Source organism: Neopsephotus bourkii, unplaced genomic scaffold (genome assembly GCF_033783945.1).
Source record: "Neopsephotus bourkii isolate Nb327-2 ecotype Australia unplaced genomic scaffold, CSIRO-AGI_Nbou_v1 NB_234, whole genome shotgun sequence".
In the NCBI taxonomy this organism is placed as follows: Eukaryota; Metazoa; Chordata; class Aves; order Psittaciformes; family Psittacidae; genus Neopsephotus; species Neopsephotus bourkii.
The window spans coordinates 19,613,618-19,630,436 of NW_026900744.1; the positions used below are offsets into that span (position 1 = coordinate 19,613,618).

Genomic DNA, 16,819 nt, shown 5'->3' on the forward strand with positions numbered 1-16,819 from the left:
AGTAAATTGGGATCTTGTGGAATATTGTTTATTGATGCTATGTATTTCTCTCTACAGTTCCTCCAAGTATTGTTGGTACTAATCCTGAGAATTTGACTGTGGTGGTGAATAATTTCATCTCTCTGACTTGTGAGGTCACTGGCTTTCCACCTCCTGATCTCAGCTGGCTCAAGAATGGGAAACCTATCAGTTCAAATACCAACACTCTTATTGTGCCTGGTGAGAACTCAGTTATTTCTATAGCCTTTCAGCCAAAGTTCTGTCTGTTTTGTCTTGATAATGGCACTCTTTATGGAGTCACTGTATTCTTAGTATTGTTCCAGTGAGTAGACAAGACACTCGGCCTACTGTGTTTAATAATTTTTTTGTCTGTTGGGTGGGCTCATTTTTAAAGAAAACTGGCTGAGACTGAACGCTGCAGTAAACTGCGTGGAAAAGACTAGAGGGCAAATCATGTAACAGAGGTGCTCTGACATAGGTATTCATTAAAGTTGAGTCACTTCGACTCACCTTTCAAAGAAATGATCAGAAATTTTGTGGAGCTAAGATAAATTCTGCTGGCTTAGATGTAAAAAGTAAAAATCTTCCCACTGACTTCAGTGGGAAACTGGATTAATCCTGAACTCTCAGGAAGAAATCCTTGTATTCTGAGGTCTTCTTAACCATTCAAAGCTCCTCACTAAATAAGGTCTGGGAGTGTCTGTCATTTTACTGCTGCTGCTTACCTTCAGCCCAGGGTAAAAAGTGAAGATCACTTGCTGTGCTGCTCAATCTTATCGTGCTGGTATAACATGATAGGTGGGCTGTGTTACAGCGGAGTATAAGGTGCAGACATGGAAATTGCTTTATGTCAGTAGAAGCATCTGTGCAGATTAGTGAAGTAGGCAGAGGCAATAAGCTTCACAAGTGAAGACAGGTGAGACTAAGGAATAAAGAATGAGATAGTGACAAAGTGGAAAGGGCATAATTATGTTAGGAGACAGTAGCTAGAAGCTATGAAACAAACAGGTCTAAAAGGAGTATTTATGGTCCAAGCAGTCATGAATTTGCCCTAAAATTTTAGTTCTCTTGGCTAGATTTTTTTTTTTTCTTTTAGTGAATCTTAAAAAGGAATGACACTGCAGTGCTTTTTTGAATTAAAGGTTAATTTAGTGCCTGTGTTCAGTCCGTTGGACCTGCTATTTTGAAATAGCATTTGAGATTGATAAAATAAGTACACAATAAATCTCAAGCCTTCTCTCTTCACTTCAGGTGCTCGGACTCTGCAGATTCCCCGAGCCAAACTACTAGATGATGGTGAATATACTTGTATTGCCAGAAACCAAGCTGGGGAAAGTCAGAAGAAGAGTTTCCTAACTGTCCTTGGTTTGTTTTTTACTAATTTCTGAAATAATATCCATTGCTTTGAAAATGCAGTATTTTGTATTTATTTTTATTAGGCTGGTTTTTGCCCTCTCACAAAACAAAGATAGGAATAACTCTGAGCTGCTTCTACAGTGCCTCCAAGCATCAAAGACCACAGTGGAACCTCACTGACAGTGCTGAACGTGAGAGTGGGAGCCCCAGTGATGCTGGAGTGCGAGTCCAATGCTATTCCACCACCAGTCATCACCTGGTACAAGAACAGGCGCATAATTTCGGAGTCTGCAAATGTGGAGGTCTTAGCAGATGGGCAAACATTACAAATCAAGGGTGCAGAGGTAGGCCAGGCTCGTGGGATGCTCCATCTGCCACTGCTCTGCTACCATTAAGCTATTATTTTGCCGTTTATTGGTGTATTCTACTGCCTGTACACAGGAGATGTATTTGCTGGGGAGACTCATTCTGTGAAAAGGACCTTGAAATGGCAGAGGCAAAGGCTGTTAATATCTCTAAAATGTGGCATTAAAATAAGACACCATAATTTTTATTTATTTACTTTTATTTTAGGTTTCTGATACAGGCCAATATGTGTGCAAAGCCATAAATATTGCAGGGCGAGATGATAAACATTTCCATCTTAATGTTTATGGTGAGCATTCTCTGCATTATCTGCAGTAGTTATAATACCGTAGATATTATAGAGTAGACAATTCAAAATCAGTCTACAAAACTATTTGGTAACCAAACTATTCTTATTGCTTCCATTCAATTTTTAGTGCCACCAAATATAGAAGGCCCTGAACAAGAGTTGGTCAATGTAGCTGTCAGTAATCCTGTTACCTTTGTGTGTGATGCTACTGGAATTCCTCCACCAACATTAGTATGGCTTAAGAATGGAAAACCAATAGGTATCCTTCTCTCATGTCCTTTACTTCTCTTTTTTTCCTCTTTAGGGTACCACTGTGATATTTGCTGTTTATTTCTTGTTTCTTCTTCATCTGTCTCTAGACAGACTGCTTTGTTAACTGATTGGAATCTTTGTTTTGAAATTTTGATTTAAAAAAAATCTCAAGATACGTTTGCTCTCTGAGATCTGCTTTGGAATGACTGTTTGTTTACATATTTGCAGAAAGTTCCGATTTTCTTGAAGTCCATATTTTATCTGGTGGAAGTAAGCTTCAGATTGCTCGCTCTCAGCTTCTAGACAGTGGGACCTACACATGTATTGCCTCAAATATAGAGGGAAAAGCTCAGAAAACTTTTGTGCTTTCTATTCAAGGTAAGGCATGAGAGTGCTGTGAGCAGAACTATTAATGCTGGTCGAGAATGACACTGTGTCTGTGCCAAAGACACTGAGATAACATAGACATGTAGAAAAGTGGAGAATTTGAACCATTGTTTCTATCATCTGCAGTCAGTGAGGAAAAACTGTAAAAGGATTATATACTTAGAAATTTGCATGAAACAATATTCTTAACCTTGACTTGAAACCAGGTGGAAGGGCTGTGTTTGCTGCTGATCACATCCTTCCTCCTGCACTTAAGATGTATTGGTTGGTTGAATGTAGAGCACCACACATTTATCAATGAAGAAGCAGTGATGTTACTTCTTGCCTTTTTTTGCCATAGCAAATAGGAGGTAGCAAAGAAATGCAGTCAGAATTTCCTTATGATTTTTCCCACACACACTCAAATAAGAAACCTTTGTTACAGAATTGACTCCTGCCTTGCTGTTTGTCACCCACATGCTGCATCTGTCTTTTCTTCTGTTCATAACAACTCATCCCCATTAATTGCGCTAGATACTCACAGTGTCCGATAACACATCTGTTGTATAGCATCTCCAACTCTCTGCCATCATCCCTTCCCTTGCCAGCAATTGCTAGTTGAGGAAGAAGCTGCATCAGCTGTGAGCTGAGTGTGGTGGCACACCCATGTGTGATGGCTGGCCATCAGCAGGCCAAACAGATCTGTTCGTCATAGTGATCATTCTCTGGGGCTGCTGGCTTTGTGTGTGTGTTCCTTTCCTGCTAGTTTTCCCCCAAGTTTAGGAATTTAATATCAAGCTGCTTGTTTGATCAAGTGTGTCAGAAATTGCTTGAAATGCTCCAAACTTACTATTGGGACTGACGGTCTTGGTGGATAGCATGGCTGTCATCCTTGTTCTTTAAGCGAACAGGTTAAAAATGGCTGCTGGTTAGGATGGATTATGTGGCTGTTAACAGGAACATGATGGTTATGAAGGAATAGAACATTTGACTGTGCTCTAAGCATATGATCAAGAGCTAAACAGGCATTCAGTCATAACAATGCATTGTGATGTTTAATGAAATGGGATTTTTTCATAATATTGTTGCATGTGTTCGCATCGTTTGAGGAGAAAGCTGTAGATATTAAATATAATGGCAAAGATACGTGTTTTTTATGATTTTGTAAATTGGCTATTTTAAGGAATGATTGAAGTGGCTTTGAATTTATATTTGCAGAACCCCCTCTAGAAACAATATAAACATGTGCAGTCTAAAATAGATTTGAATGGAGATACTGCAATAAATGCTAGTTACTAGTATAAGCACCTGCATTGTAACTTCTTATAGTTTAGATTGTTTCTTGCTGATGAATCTTCTCTTCCCTCCATTATGATTTTCCAGTTCCTCCTAATATTGTTGGCTCTGAAATGCCTGGTGAGGTCAGTGTCCTTCTGGGAGAAAGCATCCAGCTTGTCTGCAATGCCAATGGAGTGCCCACACCTGTTCTGCAGTGGCTTAAAGATGGAAGTACAGTTGCCAGTGAAGATTTACAAAGAATAAGGCAAGGAAAAATAAGCGAACACCTCATTCTCTTCTACAGTTCTAAACCTCAAAGGGTCCTAAAGAGGGAGCATAAAAAAGGCCCCTGAGGAATGAGTGTAAAGAGGGCCTGAGTCTTAGCTTAGTTTAGGAACATCATCTCCCTTTGTAGCTTCTATAAATCTTCTTTTTTCTTTTTTCTTTTTTTTTTTTTTTTGCATAGAGATAAGTGTATGAAAGCTATTTCTTTCTCAGTTAATAAATTCTGTTGAAGTTCTTCAGGTTCATTAAAGTTTATTCAGGTCAGTAAGTTCCATTAAGCTTCTTTGGAGGGAAAAGATCTGAGACATGGAAACATTTTACTCTTGATGCTTTTCATTATGGAATCTTTAAAAACCTATTTGGAATTGAATCCCAATGTGAGGTTAAACAGGTCTTCTCTAGGAGAAGATCTCTAGACTCTCTCTAATGAAAATATTTGCAAAAAACAATGGTTCTCTCACCAAATTCCCAAGAGGATAGAGATAATTGATTTAAATGTACAAAACTGACTACTTGCCAGATCATAGGAATATGTAAACAAATTCACTGTGTTTTATGACCTTCCTTGTAGAGTAACTCCAGATGGCAGCACATTAAACATTTCCAGAGCTCTCAGTTCTGATACAGGAAAATACAGTTGTGTGGCTACTAATCCTGCAGGCGAGGAAGACCGAATTTTCAACTTGAATGTATATGGTGAGTTTTCAAAGATGCGAAGCTGAAATCTAGTCCACAAACCTATCTTTGTAAGCACTCCCGAGAGAGGGCCAAGAAATGAATGCCTATCTTCAGTGTAATACTATATGCATGTGTTTCCTATTTCATGTACTGTAGATATCACAGTGTATTAACCAGAATGTTCTGTCAATGACAAAATGATTGAAATTGCTGGAAATGTGTTTTGTGATAAACAGAAACGAATTCCTTTGGTGTATTTGGAGTTTGTCATAATAGAGAAATTCTACTTGTTGTGATTTTTTTATTATTTTTTTTTCCCCTGTAGAGAAAGAGAAGCTTAGGGCTGATTTACTATGGTACCACTTTTTTTGTTGTGGTATTTTATCTTCACTAATTTCAATCAAAGCACATCAGCTGAAACCAGAGTAGCATGGTAGGGAACTAATAGTTACAGGTTCCTAGAATTTTAGAGAAAAAATGTTTGAATTTTGGATTAAATTCTTCTCTTGCACATTTTGACATACATAAGACAGTGAGCATGACTCTTCTTTAGCAGTGTAGAGACTGAACACTTTATTTTGTGAAAAAAGTGTTAATTAAGTGCAATGCCTAGTGTGAAAGAGTGAAAAATTCTTGTTGTGGTTCAAGCCCAGCAGTGATGGAACCATGAAGCCGCTCACTCAGTCCCCCACTTCTTCCCACCCTTCTCCTGGAGGGATGGGGAGGAGAACTGAAAGAATGGAAATCCCACAGGTTGAGATAAAAACAGTCCAGTAACTCAGGGATAATACAAAACCCCTACTGCTACCACCAATAATAATAATGATAAGGGAAATAACAAAGGGAGGGAATATAAAACTAAAAGGGGAAAGGAAAACAAACAATAAACACAAGGGATGCACAGTACAGTTGCTCACCACCCGCTGACCGATACCCATCCAGACCAGAGCAGCAGTCTGGCCTTCTGGGTAACTCCCTCCAGTTTATATACTGGGCACAATGTGTTGTGATATGGAATACCCCTTTGGCTAGTTTGGGTCAGGCGTCCTGTCTGTGCTTCCTCCCAGCTTCCCATGACCCTCCCCACTGGCAGAGCATGAGATTGGAAAGTCCTTGATTGGAGTAAACATTATTTAGCAACAACTAAATCGTGGGTGTTATCAGCATTGTTCTCAGACTAAAGTAAAAAACCAGCTACTTCAAAGGGGAAAAATATCTGTTACAGCAGAACCCGGGACATAGAGATAGGCAGCACTTCACAGTGGTGTAAACATCTGTCCCAGTTCTACAGAGACTCAGAATCAATTGGAGTATCAGCATGAGCAGAGTAACAAGAGATGGCCTTTGATATAAGTAACAATACTGAATGACCACATCACATCTTTGGGGGACAGAAAGGCACTACACAACAGTGGAGACCTTTTTGATTGCTTTGTATTGGTTGAGATTCAAGCAATAATGATCTTAAATGGTCTTATCTATGCAACTCTCATGGTGTATGATGGGAACTAAAGTCAGCCAATGCTTAGAGCTGCATGTGCCTGGGCCTTCTTTACAGTGAACAGATAAGTCCCCTCTTGCCCCGAAGACCAAAGCTTTCAAACTAACTTATAAAACCCTAATTTACTCTTAAAAAAAAAAAAAAAGTGAATCTTTTTATTGAATTGCTTGTGGGGCATTAGGTGCAGGATTTCCTGCAAGGTAACACAGTGGAATGATTTTAAGAGCTGGTTTTAATGTCTTTCTTTTCAACATTTACAAAATGTAGTTCCTCCAACAATAGCCAATAATAAAGATGAACCAGAGGACCTCACTGCCCTTTTGGAAACCTCCCTAAATATTGAATGTACTGCTACTGGAACTCCACCACCCCAGATAAATTGGCTAAAGAATGGCCTTCCTCTGTCTGTGTCCTCCCAGATCAGGTTGATGTCAGCTGGACAAATTCTCAGGTTGGTTTTCATCTATTTTAACTAGCTGAGTTTTCTCTTCTTTTTTGGTATATCATCACAACTCAGCTAGTATTTTTTGAAGCAAAAATAAGATTTCATCAAACCCATGCAATAATAAAGATAATGGTTTCCATTACACTTTGCTTAAAATTATTTTTCTTTAGATTTGCTAGAGTGCAGATATCTGATACTGGTGCATACACTTGTGTGGCATCTAACAGAGCTGGAGTGGACAACAAACATTACAACCTTCAAGTTTTTGGTAAGTTTCTCTGAAATGGTTATGTAAAGAACCTTATTTCTCTATTTCTTAAACCCAATATTCAGTTTTCTTTTTCACCAACACAAAGATTCAGACACAAGTATATCTTAAGTAATTAATTGTTAGGGAAACATTAACTTCAGTGTGTGTGTTTGGGTTTTTTTTAATGCAGTGTTTAACCTTAGAGGAGTCCTTACTTGAATTGACACACAGAATGTTACAGGTTTTTAGAAAGAATAATAATACATAATTTCCAAGTGAATTTTAACATGTGCTAAACATGAATGTAAGTGGGAAAATGCAAAAGGGTAACTGCATTTCAATTTTTAGATATCTAGAATTAACATCTGGGTTGTACTCTGTATGAATCAGATCTTTGTTTTTCGGCAGTACCACCAAGTTTGGATAACTCAGGAGGAACGGAGGATCTGACTGTAGTAAAAGGCAGCTCAGCTTCCATGAAGTGTCTTACTGATGGCACTCCTGCCCCTACTATGTCTTGGTTTATAAATGGACGTCCTTTGAGCCTTGGAGCTCACCTAACATCAAGTAACCAAGGAATGGTCCTTAATTTTGTAAAAGTAGAGATCGGTGACACAGGCAAATACACTTGTGTAGCATCCAATGAAGCTGGAGATACCAGCAAACATTTTTCCCTGAAAGTGTTGGGTAAGTGTTAATTTTTCAGTTGAATAAAATGTAAGCAGTAAATGAGTATCTACTCAGGACAACAATTAAGAAGTCTCTAGGGATAAGGAGTATTTTCAAGAAACATTTCATGCAATAAATGAGAAAAATAAGGAATTGGAAGATACCTAAAGATGTGTGAATGAGTAATTCAGTATATTTTTTCCCCAGTGTTTCCAGAGTACTGAAATATGCTATAGTTAATAGTAAACTAATTTACAAAGTAATTTATTTTAAATTAATAATTTTATTTGGTAGAAATTCGGCTTGAAAGGATGATAGTGCAGCTGAAGGCATTGCTGACAGTATGACAGCTAAAGGGCTTATATAATCCTTATATATATAAGTATATTATGCAATATATTGTGATATTATGCAATATATTATGCATAATATGCATAATATATTATGCAATATATTTTTTCTGGGATTATGAAAATATTTTCTAACTAATAATTCCACCTTATAAAATATGCAAATTAATAGACAAAGGCAGATGGAAATCTCATTAGATAGTTCATGACAGAAATAATACTAATGTAGAGTAATTCTACAAGCTCTAATCATAAGGCTGAGTATCATATTTTGTAGGCTTTTTGAATCAATAAAGAACTTGAATGTTCTTCCTTCCACAGAGCCACCCCACATCAATGGTTCAGATGAACCAGAAGAGCTCTCTGTCATCATTAACAACCCTCTTGAACTTCTCTGCATCTCTTCTGGCATTCCAGTCCCCAAAATCTCATGGATGAAGGATGGGCGCCCACTTTTGCAGAATGATAATATTCATGTCCTAAAAGATGTCCTTCGAATAACCAGTGCTCAGGTAGAGTATTTATTTCAAAATAGGCTCAGTTTTGCAAACCCTAGAGGAGTGTGCAGAACTGTCTTTTATTAGGACCATCTGAAGAGATGTCCTGAAAACTAAAAATCATCCACCTGCATTTGCAGTTAGAGGATATACTTTTTAAGACTTGCCTTGGAGTTTCCCATACAGAACAAATAGTAGTATTATGTACGGAGAATGTCCAAGCACTTCTGCCTCTCCTGAGCATTACTACTTTAATTTCATTTCAGAGTTCTGTATTTTTCAATTTATCGGTGCTTCTTGTTATAAAGCAGTGCAATTAATGCTGTGGGCTTGTCTTTTTCTGGGGTTAGTTCTGGTTTTAGTCTGTCTGTAATATGTTCTTGTTCATTTCCTACCTATTTGACTCTCATTACTATCTCTTGCTGTTCTTTCAGGTTTTATAGTTTCTTCTCAGGCTTTCTTCTCTATCTAGTAGCCCAGATTTTCCTAATATCCATTTGTTTCTCACATCATAAGCCATATATTGCAGAGAAAAACTGAATTTGCAGCCATCTGTGTTCAAATTAAGAAAAAATAAATAAAGGCAACAGAAAGACTTTTGGATTAATTCAGACAATAATGGAGTCCAGGGAAAAAGAACCTTTAAAGACTTGCACCTAAGGCTGTTTTCAGCTGTGAAAAGCCAGATTGAATTTCACCAAACGGAAGTAAGACAAGGCTTGGTACTGTTTGCTGGCTTGTTTAGCTTGTAAAGCAATTATTTCTTGTCACTATAATAAAGAGTTTACAGGAAGGATAAAGCATAAAGGCATTAATGATTTTGCATGCACAAAAAGATTTCCTTATTACCCAAAACTGATCCTTGCTTAGATGGATACCTATAGCTAGCTCCGTGTTACCTGTTGTAAAAACCATCACAAAGAGAAAGGTTCTTGCTGGAGGCACGTTATCCAGGGGGATTTTATGGGGTCCTGCAACTCCTAAGACATCTTTGTACAATCCCAGCATGCTAAATAGAGTTTTCTAGAACTTCATTAATTTATTTTCAACCATTCCTTTGTTATTGTGTTTGTTGTCAAGTGCTGCCTGTTATATGTTGTTGCCCATGTTTGTATTTCACGGTTTTCCTGAATTGTTCCCATAATCTGAGGTTTCTGCTGAAATTATTTGTGTGGTTTTAGGTGGAAGACACGGGAAGATACACGTGTTTAGCATCTAGCCCAGCAGGAGATGACGATAAGGAATATTTAGTAAGAGTGCATGGTAAGTTAAATTTAGGGGAAAAAATATTCCTTTAAATAAACCACTAAGGTATCTATCAGTATCTCATTTTACAAGTTATATGTTACAAAAGAATTACATGTTCTGAGACAGTGATATTACACCATATCATCATAACTAACATTTCTGAATAAGGGTAACAATTCTGAACATGATACACAATTAAAAAGGAAAGTTCCACCTGATGCAACTGGTTTCTGTTATAATCCCAAGTCTTTTATTTTGAATACTTAGGAGGTTTATAGATACCAGTATTCAGTTGGATTGAGATAATTGTGCTTACTGAAAAATAATGTGAAGTACACTGACATCTACCATAATCTTAAATTTTCAGTATAAAAAGGTAAGAACTATTTTTAGCAATGAATATGTAAAATATAATGACAATAAAGGAAATATAAATGGGACTTCTGACGTTTCTTGAAGACTATAGCTCCCGTGTTTATCGATTAACAGTTTATAGAACTTCAGTGATCTTTGCCCTGTCTGGTTTAAATGCCAATACTCTCACTGAGAATGGACTTTAATTTCTCTCACGGTAGTTTCTAGTGTGTGACTTAGGAAACATGTTCACGTGTTAAGAAAATGTGATTAGGAAACACGTTCACTTGTTAAGCAAATGTGATATATTTAACACAAGAATTAAAAAGTATAGCTAATTAATGGTACTGTAGTTTTCTATTTATTTTAAACTTAAGAAAAAAAATTGGGAATTTTCAATTAATAATTTTAATGGGTCTCATATGTGTGGTGTTAATTTTTTTCTTAATTCTTGTAACAGTTCCTCCTAACATTGCTGGTACCAGTGGTCCACAGGACTTCACCGTGTTGCAGAACAGACAAATTATTCTGGAATGCAAGTCTGATGCTGTGCCACCTCCGACAATCTCATGGCTTAAAAATGGAGAACTTTTAGAGGTATAGTGGTTACATTATTTGTACTAGTCTTTTGTTCCCTTTATTTTTTTACACACACTGCTTGAGGTTTCTTATTCTGCTCACTTGCCCTTTCAGTGCAGTCCAAGTCATGATGCCTTGAATTCAAGAGAAGCTGAGTAGCCCCAGTACAAATACAGTTAGTCCTAAATGAGTACCTGAAGCTAGCAAGCATGTGAAGTGGCCATCCCGCTGTTACTTGTTCTTTTTTCCTTTAGGGGGATCCCTTGCTCCTCCTGGATCCTCTGAACAATGCTAGAAGCCTTCGGTATACTCCTGAATGGCTTCCCAGGAAAGGTAGCTGAGAAAAGACTACACTATATATTTCCTTTGGGTATATTATGCATCCTCATATTATAGTAGTTTTTAGAAAGGAATTTAAACAATTTGTACTGGAAAAAAATAGAAAATGGTTTGCTAATCACCATAGTTTTACATCAAGTGCATCTTTTTCACTCAGAATTCCATGTAAAGGCATCAAGTCTTTGCTGGTTGAGAGACAATTAGCAATGTGAAGATGGTTTATACAGAAATAAATTTTTACTTTCCATCCTATTCCTTGAAATTGCTCAGAAACCACATGATTTCTAATTGAACAATTGAAGTCCAGTTATCAGTTAGACTTAATTGATAATTTTCCCTCAGTTGCTCTTTAGTCATTAATAAAGAGGAAACAAGTTCAGCTTATTAATTGTGCTCCCTTAACTGTAATCCATCAGTAGTCTTCACGCAAAGTTCCGCGTATTTGCTTTCCTTGTGACATGTCATTCTTCAGAGTCTATTGTAGATTTAGAAGAATGAAATATTAGTGGAAGAAATAAGAATATGGTGGGCAATTATGTCTTACTAAGTGCTGCTGGGGAATGTTATCTGTAGCACAGGAGCTAGCTAGAAACAAGACTAACTTAAACACTTTTTCTGAATGGTGAAATAGTTAATTGGATAGTGATTTTCAAATTTCTTTTTAATGAAAGCAAGGTTGAACAAGGATTGGAAGTTCAGAATGTGAATAATTTTGCCTCAGCCTTTCAAGAAAGCTTGTGTTTTAAAAGCAGTGCTTAACAAAAATGAAGCATGAAAAGAAGCCACTGCTTTATGGTGAAAATTTATAGCAGAGCAATTGAGGAACATTATGATAGATGTAGGTACTCAGCTGATAACCTTTGGATCAACTTTTGTAATATTAGTTTTCTTGCCTCATGAGAACACACATGTCAGTATGTGAGGGCTGAGGCACCTTGGTTGTGTGGTATAGTCAGTCTGCTGCCTTAGATTTAAATAGAGCAGGGGATTTCAATTCTAGAGATATCTTCAATCCAGAACTAAATTTAAGTTATACATTTATTTCAGACATGGTACTCTTAATTTGTCATGTGTACTTTAAGTAACAGAATTATGTTTATTGTGTTTTCTACCATCCTTTTCATTCTTTAGCTTAGTTTATATAAATATATATTCTAGATAGCAGGAAAACAGTGTCTTCCTGAATGCCTGGTTGTTTTCTCAACTTTGAAGAAATGTAATAGCCTACTAATACTAAGCAGCTGGGAAAGAGCTTTCCTTGGGTATGGAAAGAGGTGCTCTATGGCATATTCTTGTCCTTATCTTGGAAAAATTGAGGTTTCACAATGACAAGAGAGGATTGGAGAAAGTTTCTCAGGCTGCTGTGTTATTTCAATTTAAGTCATCACTGCTCTTTGTAATGTAGCCTTATGGTGGAGGGGGTAATTCCTCCTGGTTTTGTTACCTTCCGGTGTGCAAATTTTGAGGTCTAATTTAGGCCTCTATATGCTTAATGGTGTAATTGTGCAGCACCACCATTCTTGGTAACAGAACCATAGAATGATCTAGCTTCTAGTAGCTTTGGAGTCCTTGTACTCTTCACTGATATGGAAGTCCACACTAAGTGTTAAGAACTAGGTAGGAGCATCTTCCCCTAATCTGGTTTCATTTAAACAGTTGGAAAAATTGCTGAATCTGTATTGTTTCAAAGATGGGTTTTCTGACATGCCTTGAGAAGAGTGTAAGGACCATGTGATAGATTCATTGTCTGTCCTTTGTTGTCAATATGCTTCTATGTTTAGAAACCATAGGATAGGCTGTTTATCCAACAGGAAATACCAGTTATTACACAAAATCTGACTGTCTATAACCTACTCTGGTGGTGTGTCATTTCACCTGTGGCTCTAGCACTGCTGTTTATTCTGCATTGGTAAACTCTCTGAGTTGGTGCTTAGTACGGGACTATGTGTACTATGTTCTAGTGCAGAGAAGTGCAGAACCAGCAGAGTTTCACCTATCTGTTGTAGCTGCTATTCGCAGATCTTCTACCCAAAAGAGCAGATGGGAATATCAGCTTTCAACTTCACCCAAAGTGTGGGTAGCGCATACTGGAAAAGTCTGAGTTTCTGATATTTTTCTACTGTTCTCTACTCAGTTAAGTTCTTGAACACTTGTAGTTGATATCACCATTCATGCAGATATGACCCAAATAGGTTGTAGTAAAAATGCCTTGATTAAAGGGTTACCTATCTGGTGCTGTAGAGTCATTGTAGAGCTGAGAGGAATGGTATCCTTGTATTTGGAAATGCTGGCTAGTAAACTTAGTATCTAACTTTATGCTTACATCAGGACTGTGGTTTTTGAAGAACAGTGTGCAGAAACTTGTATTTTTTCTGCCTTTAGTGTACATGGAATTAACAAAATAAATAAATAATTCATCATGTTCTGTTAGCTGCCCCTTTCCATAAAAACTCAAAAGCCCTTTGGCTGCATAACCTAAAAAGCTCTCTTATTCAGGCACAAGTCCCAGTAGGGGTTCCAAGGGGGAATCATTATACAATGACAATTTTCAAAACTTTAATTACCCTATTACCTTTGCAGATGTAAATAACGTTAAGCCAGCAGTAAATTCAGTCTCTGGCTTATCTTTGGCCTTCTTTCATGGCTTTTATTACTTTGCAACAACAGAACGTTCTATCTTCATAAGGAGAAGAATAGTAAAGCTAAATTTGTCAAACTTTCTCTCTTTTCCATTAGGGAACTCCTCGAATTCGAATCCTATCCAATGGGCGATACCTGCAGATCAATAATGCTGACCTCAGTGATACAGCAAGCTATACATGTGTGGCAAGTAATATCGCAGGAAAAGTGACCAGGGAGTTCGTGCTGACAGTACATGGTAAAATCATGGATACAGTCTTGTGCATTTTGATCTTTGCATGGTATTTCTGCAGGAGTTCATACAGCAAGAAAGAACCTTTAATAGTCTTTTTCTAGCACACTGTTGGCCACTTAGGCTGAGACTAAACTGTGGCACCCTGTGTATTACCTTGTGTGTGCCATCATCTGAGACCACAGTTGTCCCCCACTCTAAAGGACCTGTTGGGGACTCACCATGGTTCGCTGTACAACTGGTTATGCTTCCTGCTAATGGAGGGTGCTCTGCATCTACCCATCATCCTGATAAAGAGTCAGGCTACATCCAGAATGATGAAGGATTGAGAAATATTCTTGGACAATTTCAGAGAAATTCTTGAAAGCACTTGACTAGCACCTTGGAGTCTAGGTTTCATAGCTGGCTTGTACACCAGTTTTGCAAATTACTTGAAAACTGGTTTCTTCTCTGCACCTGTATGCAGGAGATAGTAAGATAAGGCTTGAACGGTCCTATGCATCTAGATGCCCTGTCCAGTATTACCATAGACCTGAATTTCATTTTAAACCTATGTATTTTCTCACCTCTAGTCTAATGAGAAGCTATTATATTCTCACACTTGGGTGATGATATGAAACTTTTTTCCTATTTCTGATCAACTCACAGCCCAGTCATATGTACCTGCATTACATTGTTCCCCCAGTGACTGTTCTTACTGGTCCAGATAAAATTCTTTTTGTCCTTAATTTAAAATAAGGAAGAAATGATATCACCATAGCCTTACTTTACTGAACTAAATATGCTGAACTCTTTTACCATTTTAGCTGTATCATAACCTTTGCAGTAATTTGCAATGATCTTTAGAATGCATTTCAGACAAACTTTCTTTTTCATCCCCTGCTGCATCATGGCAATTATCATGCACTGTACAAAATGGTAAGAAACTTATTTTTGTCTTTGCAGTGATCCCCATACCTGTTGCTACATCTATTTTCATGTGTTTAGGGTTCAATCATTGCAGTGTGAAGTTTTTTCTTTAGATAACAAGCAATTTTTGGCTTTACAGTGGCTCCTACAATCCGAAGCAGTCCTCAGACTGCTGTTGTGCATATAAATGCTTCTGTTATTCTGGAGTGTATTGCAGAAGGAATACCAACCCCAAGAATTACATGGAGGAAGGATGGGGCTATTTTTACTGGAAACAATACAAGGTATTATCCAAAAATCAGCATGAATATTATTAATTGGTTTTTAAGAATATATGAACCACAGAAAGATTAATTTGACATCTGTGACTCATAGATTAGTTTTACTTTCACAAATTAGAACTAATATTTGTACTGTGATATCAAATGGACACAAATGTGGAAAATATGGTGATAGAAGCAGTAATATAAAGAGGTTTCATAGTTTTATTCTTAAGAAGGACAAAAAACTTATTTGGCAACCAAACATCATAATAATTCTTCTGGTATAAAAGATTTTGAATAGTAATTTAAAGATTTTGTTATTGTTGTTGTTATTATTATACTATTATTTTTATAACAGTAATGTATAAATATTATCTAATATATGGAACTTTCTATGTCTGTTCCAGTACCAACTTTCATTACAGTGAATAATTTCCATCTTTTCATTGTTCTACGGGGAAGTAGTTGGGATTTTCTAGAACTGAGCAAATGCTAAAGAATTCATTTATATTTCAAAGAAAAAAGTACAATCATTAGTTAGGCATTTTTAAAGGCTAAATGAGAAACCATAATAAAGGGCTTTTGGATATTTTCTGCAAATCTGGCACCATTTATATGGAATCACTATGTCAGCTAAATTTCATGATTTCTCCAGAAAATAGATGTGTTGGAAAAAATGAAGTCAGAATAAGTGCAACAAATGAGAAAACTCTATATGCCCAAATTAAGACATCATGTGTCTAGGCTATTTGTTGTGTACCGTGAGTCATGTTTTCCTTCTGCACTACCAAGATAGCCTATGGTTCTGTTTGCATAGTGGAAAAAAAAAATATGGCTTTATTTCAGATATTCCATGTTAGAGGATGGATCTCTGCACATACACTCAGCACATGTTACTGACACAGGAAGATATGTGTGTATGGCAACAAATACAGCTGGCACTGAACGCAAACGAATTGATCTGCAAGTTCTTGGTAAAAGTTTTGGGTTTAGATAAGTATACGTGCTTGAAGTCTAGTCACATCATTGTTCTTGTTCTGACAGATCATATTTTAAGTTTAACCCCTTTTTAGCTGCTCTGCTTAAGAAAATAAAATTGAATAATAAAAAACAAATATATTTGTGACCTTAGGAGTACAACCCAAATGTTTATGGAAAGAAAATATTTACTCCTTGTGCACTGGAAATAGAAAGACTTGATATATCCCATGCTGTATGTTTAGGAAGTTTATTACTGTCACTCTTTACAAAAATCAAGTAAATGTATTTGGCAGTTCAGGTCTATATAAAGGTATGAGAGGAGTCTGTGGGCATATGTATATAATTATTCTGAATAATTAAGCTTTGTTTGTCCTTAGTTCCTCCAGCTATTGCTCCTGGACACACGAATATCACAGTTACCGTAAATGTGCAGACCACTTTGCCTTGTGAAACCACTGGAATTCCAAAACCAGCAATTAGCTGGAAAAAGAATGGGAATCTGCTTAGTGTTGACCAGAACCAGAATATATACAGGTGAGAGTTGCTTTATTTTCACTGTGGGTTTAAAATTTTCTGGGATGATTTTGGCACTTTAAAAATTCAGCCATTCTTAAATGCAATGTTTTATAACAAGCGAAGTCAGTGGTCTGATTACCTGAGAAGAAATATTTCAATGTCTTTTACTTTCTTCT

General features: G+C 37.0%; 1 protein-coding gene across 6 annotated transcripts in view; it reads left to right on the forward strand.

The window, feature by feature from the left end:
• The window catches only part of HMCN1 (hemicentin 1), a 193,183-nt gene that overhangs the window by 147,725 nt on the left and 28,639 nt on the right, over positions 1–16,819 (forward strand). For all 6 annotated transcript variants that reach the window (XM_061345729.1, XM_061345728.1, XM_061345730.1 and 3 more), the window contains 18 exons: positions 58–219; positions 1,252–1,365; positions 1,498–1,700; positions 1,930–2,011; positions 2,139–2,270; positions 2,492–2,641; positions 4,013–4,172; positions 4,764–4,888; positions 6,639–6,822; positions 6,987–7,084; positions 7,475–7,753; positions 8,407–8,597; positions 9,764–9,845; positions 10,645–10,781; positions 13,839–13,980; positions 15,023–15,167; positions 15,993–16,120; positions 16,505–16,661. In XM_061345729.1, the coding sequence (XP_061201713.1) occupies positions 58–219; positions 1,252–1,365; positions 1,498–1,700; positions 1,930–2,011; positions 2,139–2,270; positions 2,492–2,641; positions 4,013–4,172; positions 4,764–4,888; positions 6,639–6,822; positions 6,987–7,084; positions 7,475–7,753; positions 8,407–8,597; positions 9,764–9,845; positions 10,645–10,781; positions 13,839–13,980; positions 15,023–15,167; positions 15,993–16,120; positions 16,505–16,661 (2,671 nt within the window). The remainder of the gene's footprint in view (positions 1–57; positions 220–1,251; positions 1,366–1,497; positions 1,701–1,929; positions 2,012–2,138; positions 2,271–2,491; positions 2,642–4,012; positions 4,173–4,763; positions 4,889–6,638; positions 6,823–6,986; positions 7,085–7,474; positions 7,754–8,406; positions 8,598–9,763; positions 9,846–10,644; positions 10,782–13,838; positions 13,981–15,022; positions 15,168–15,992; positions 16,121–16,504; positions 16,662–16,819) is intronic.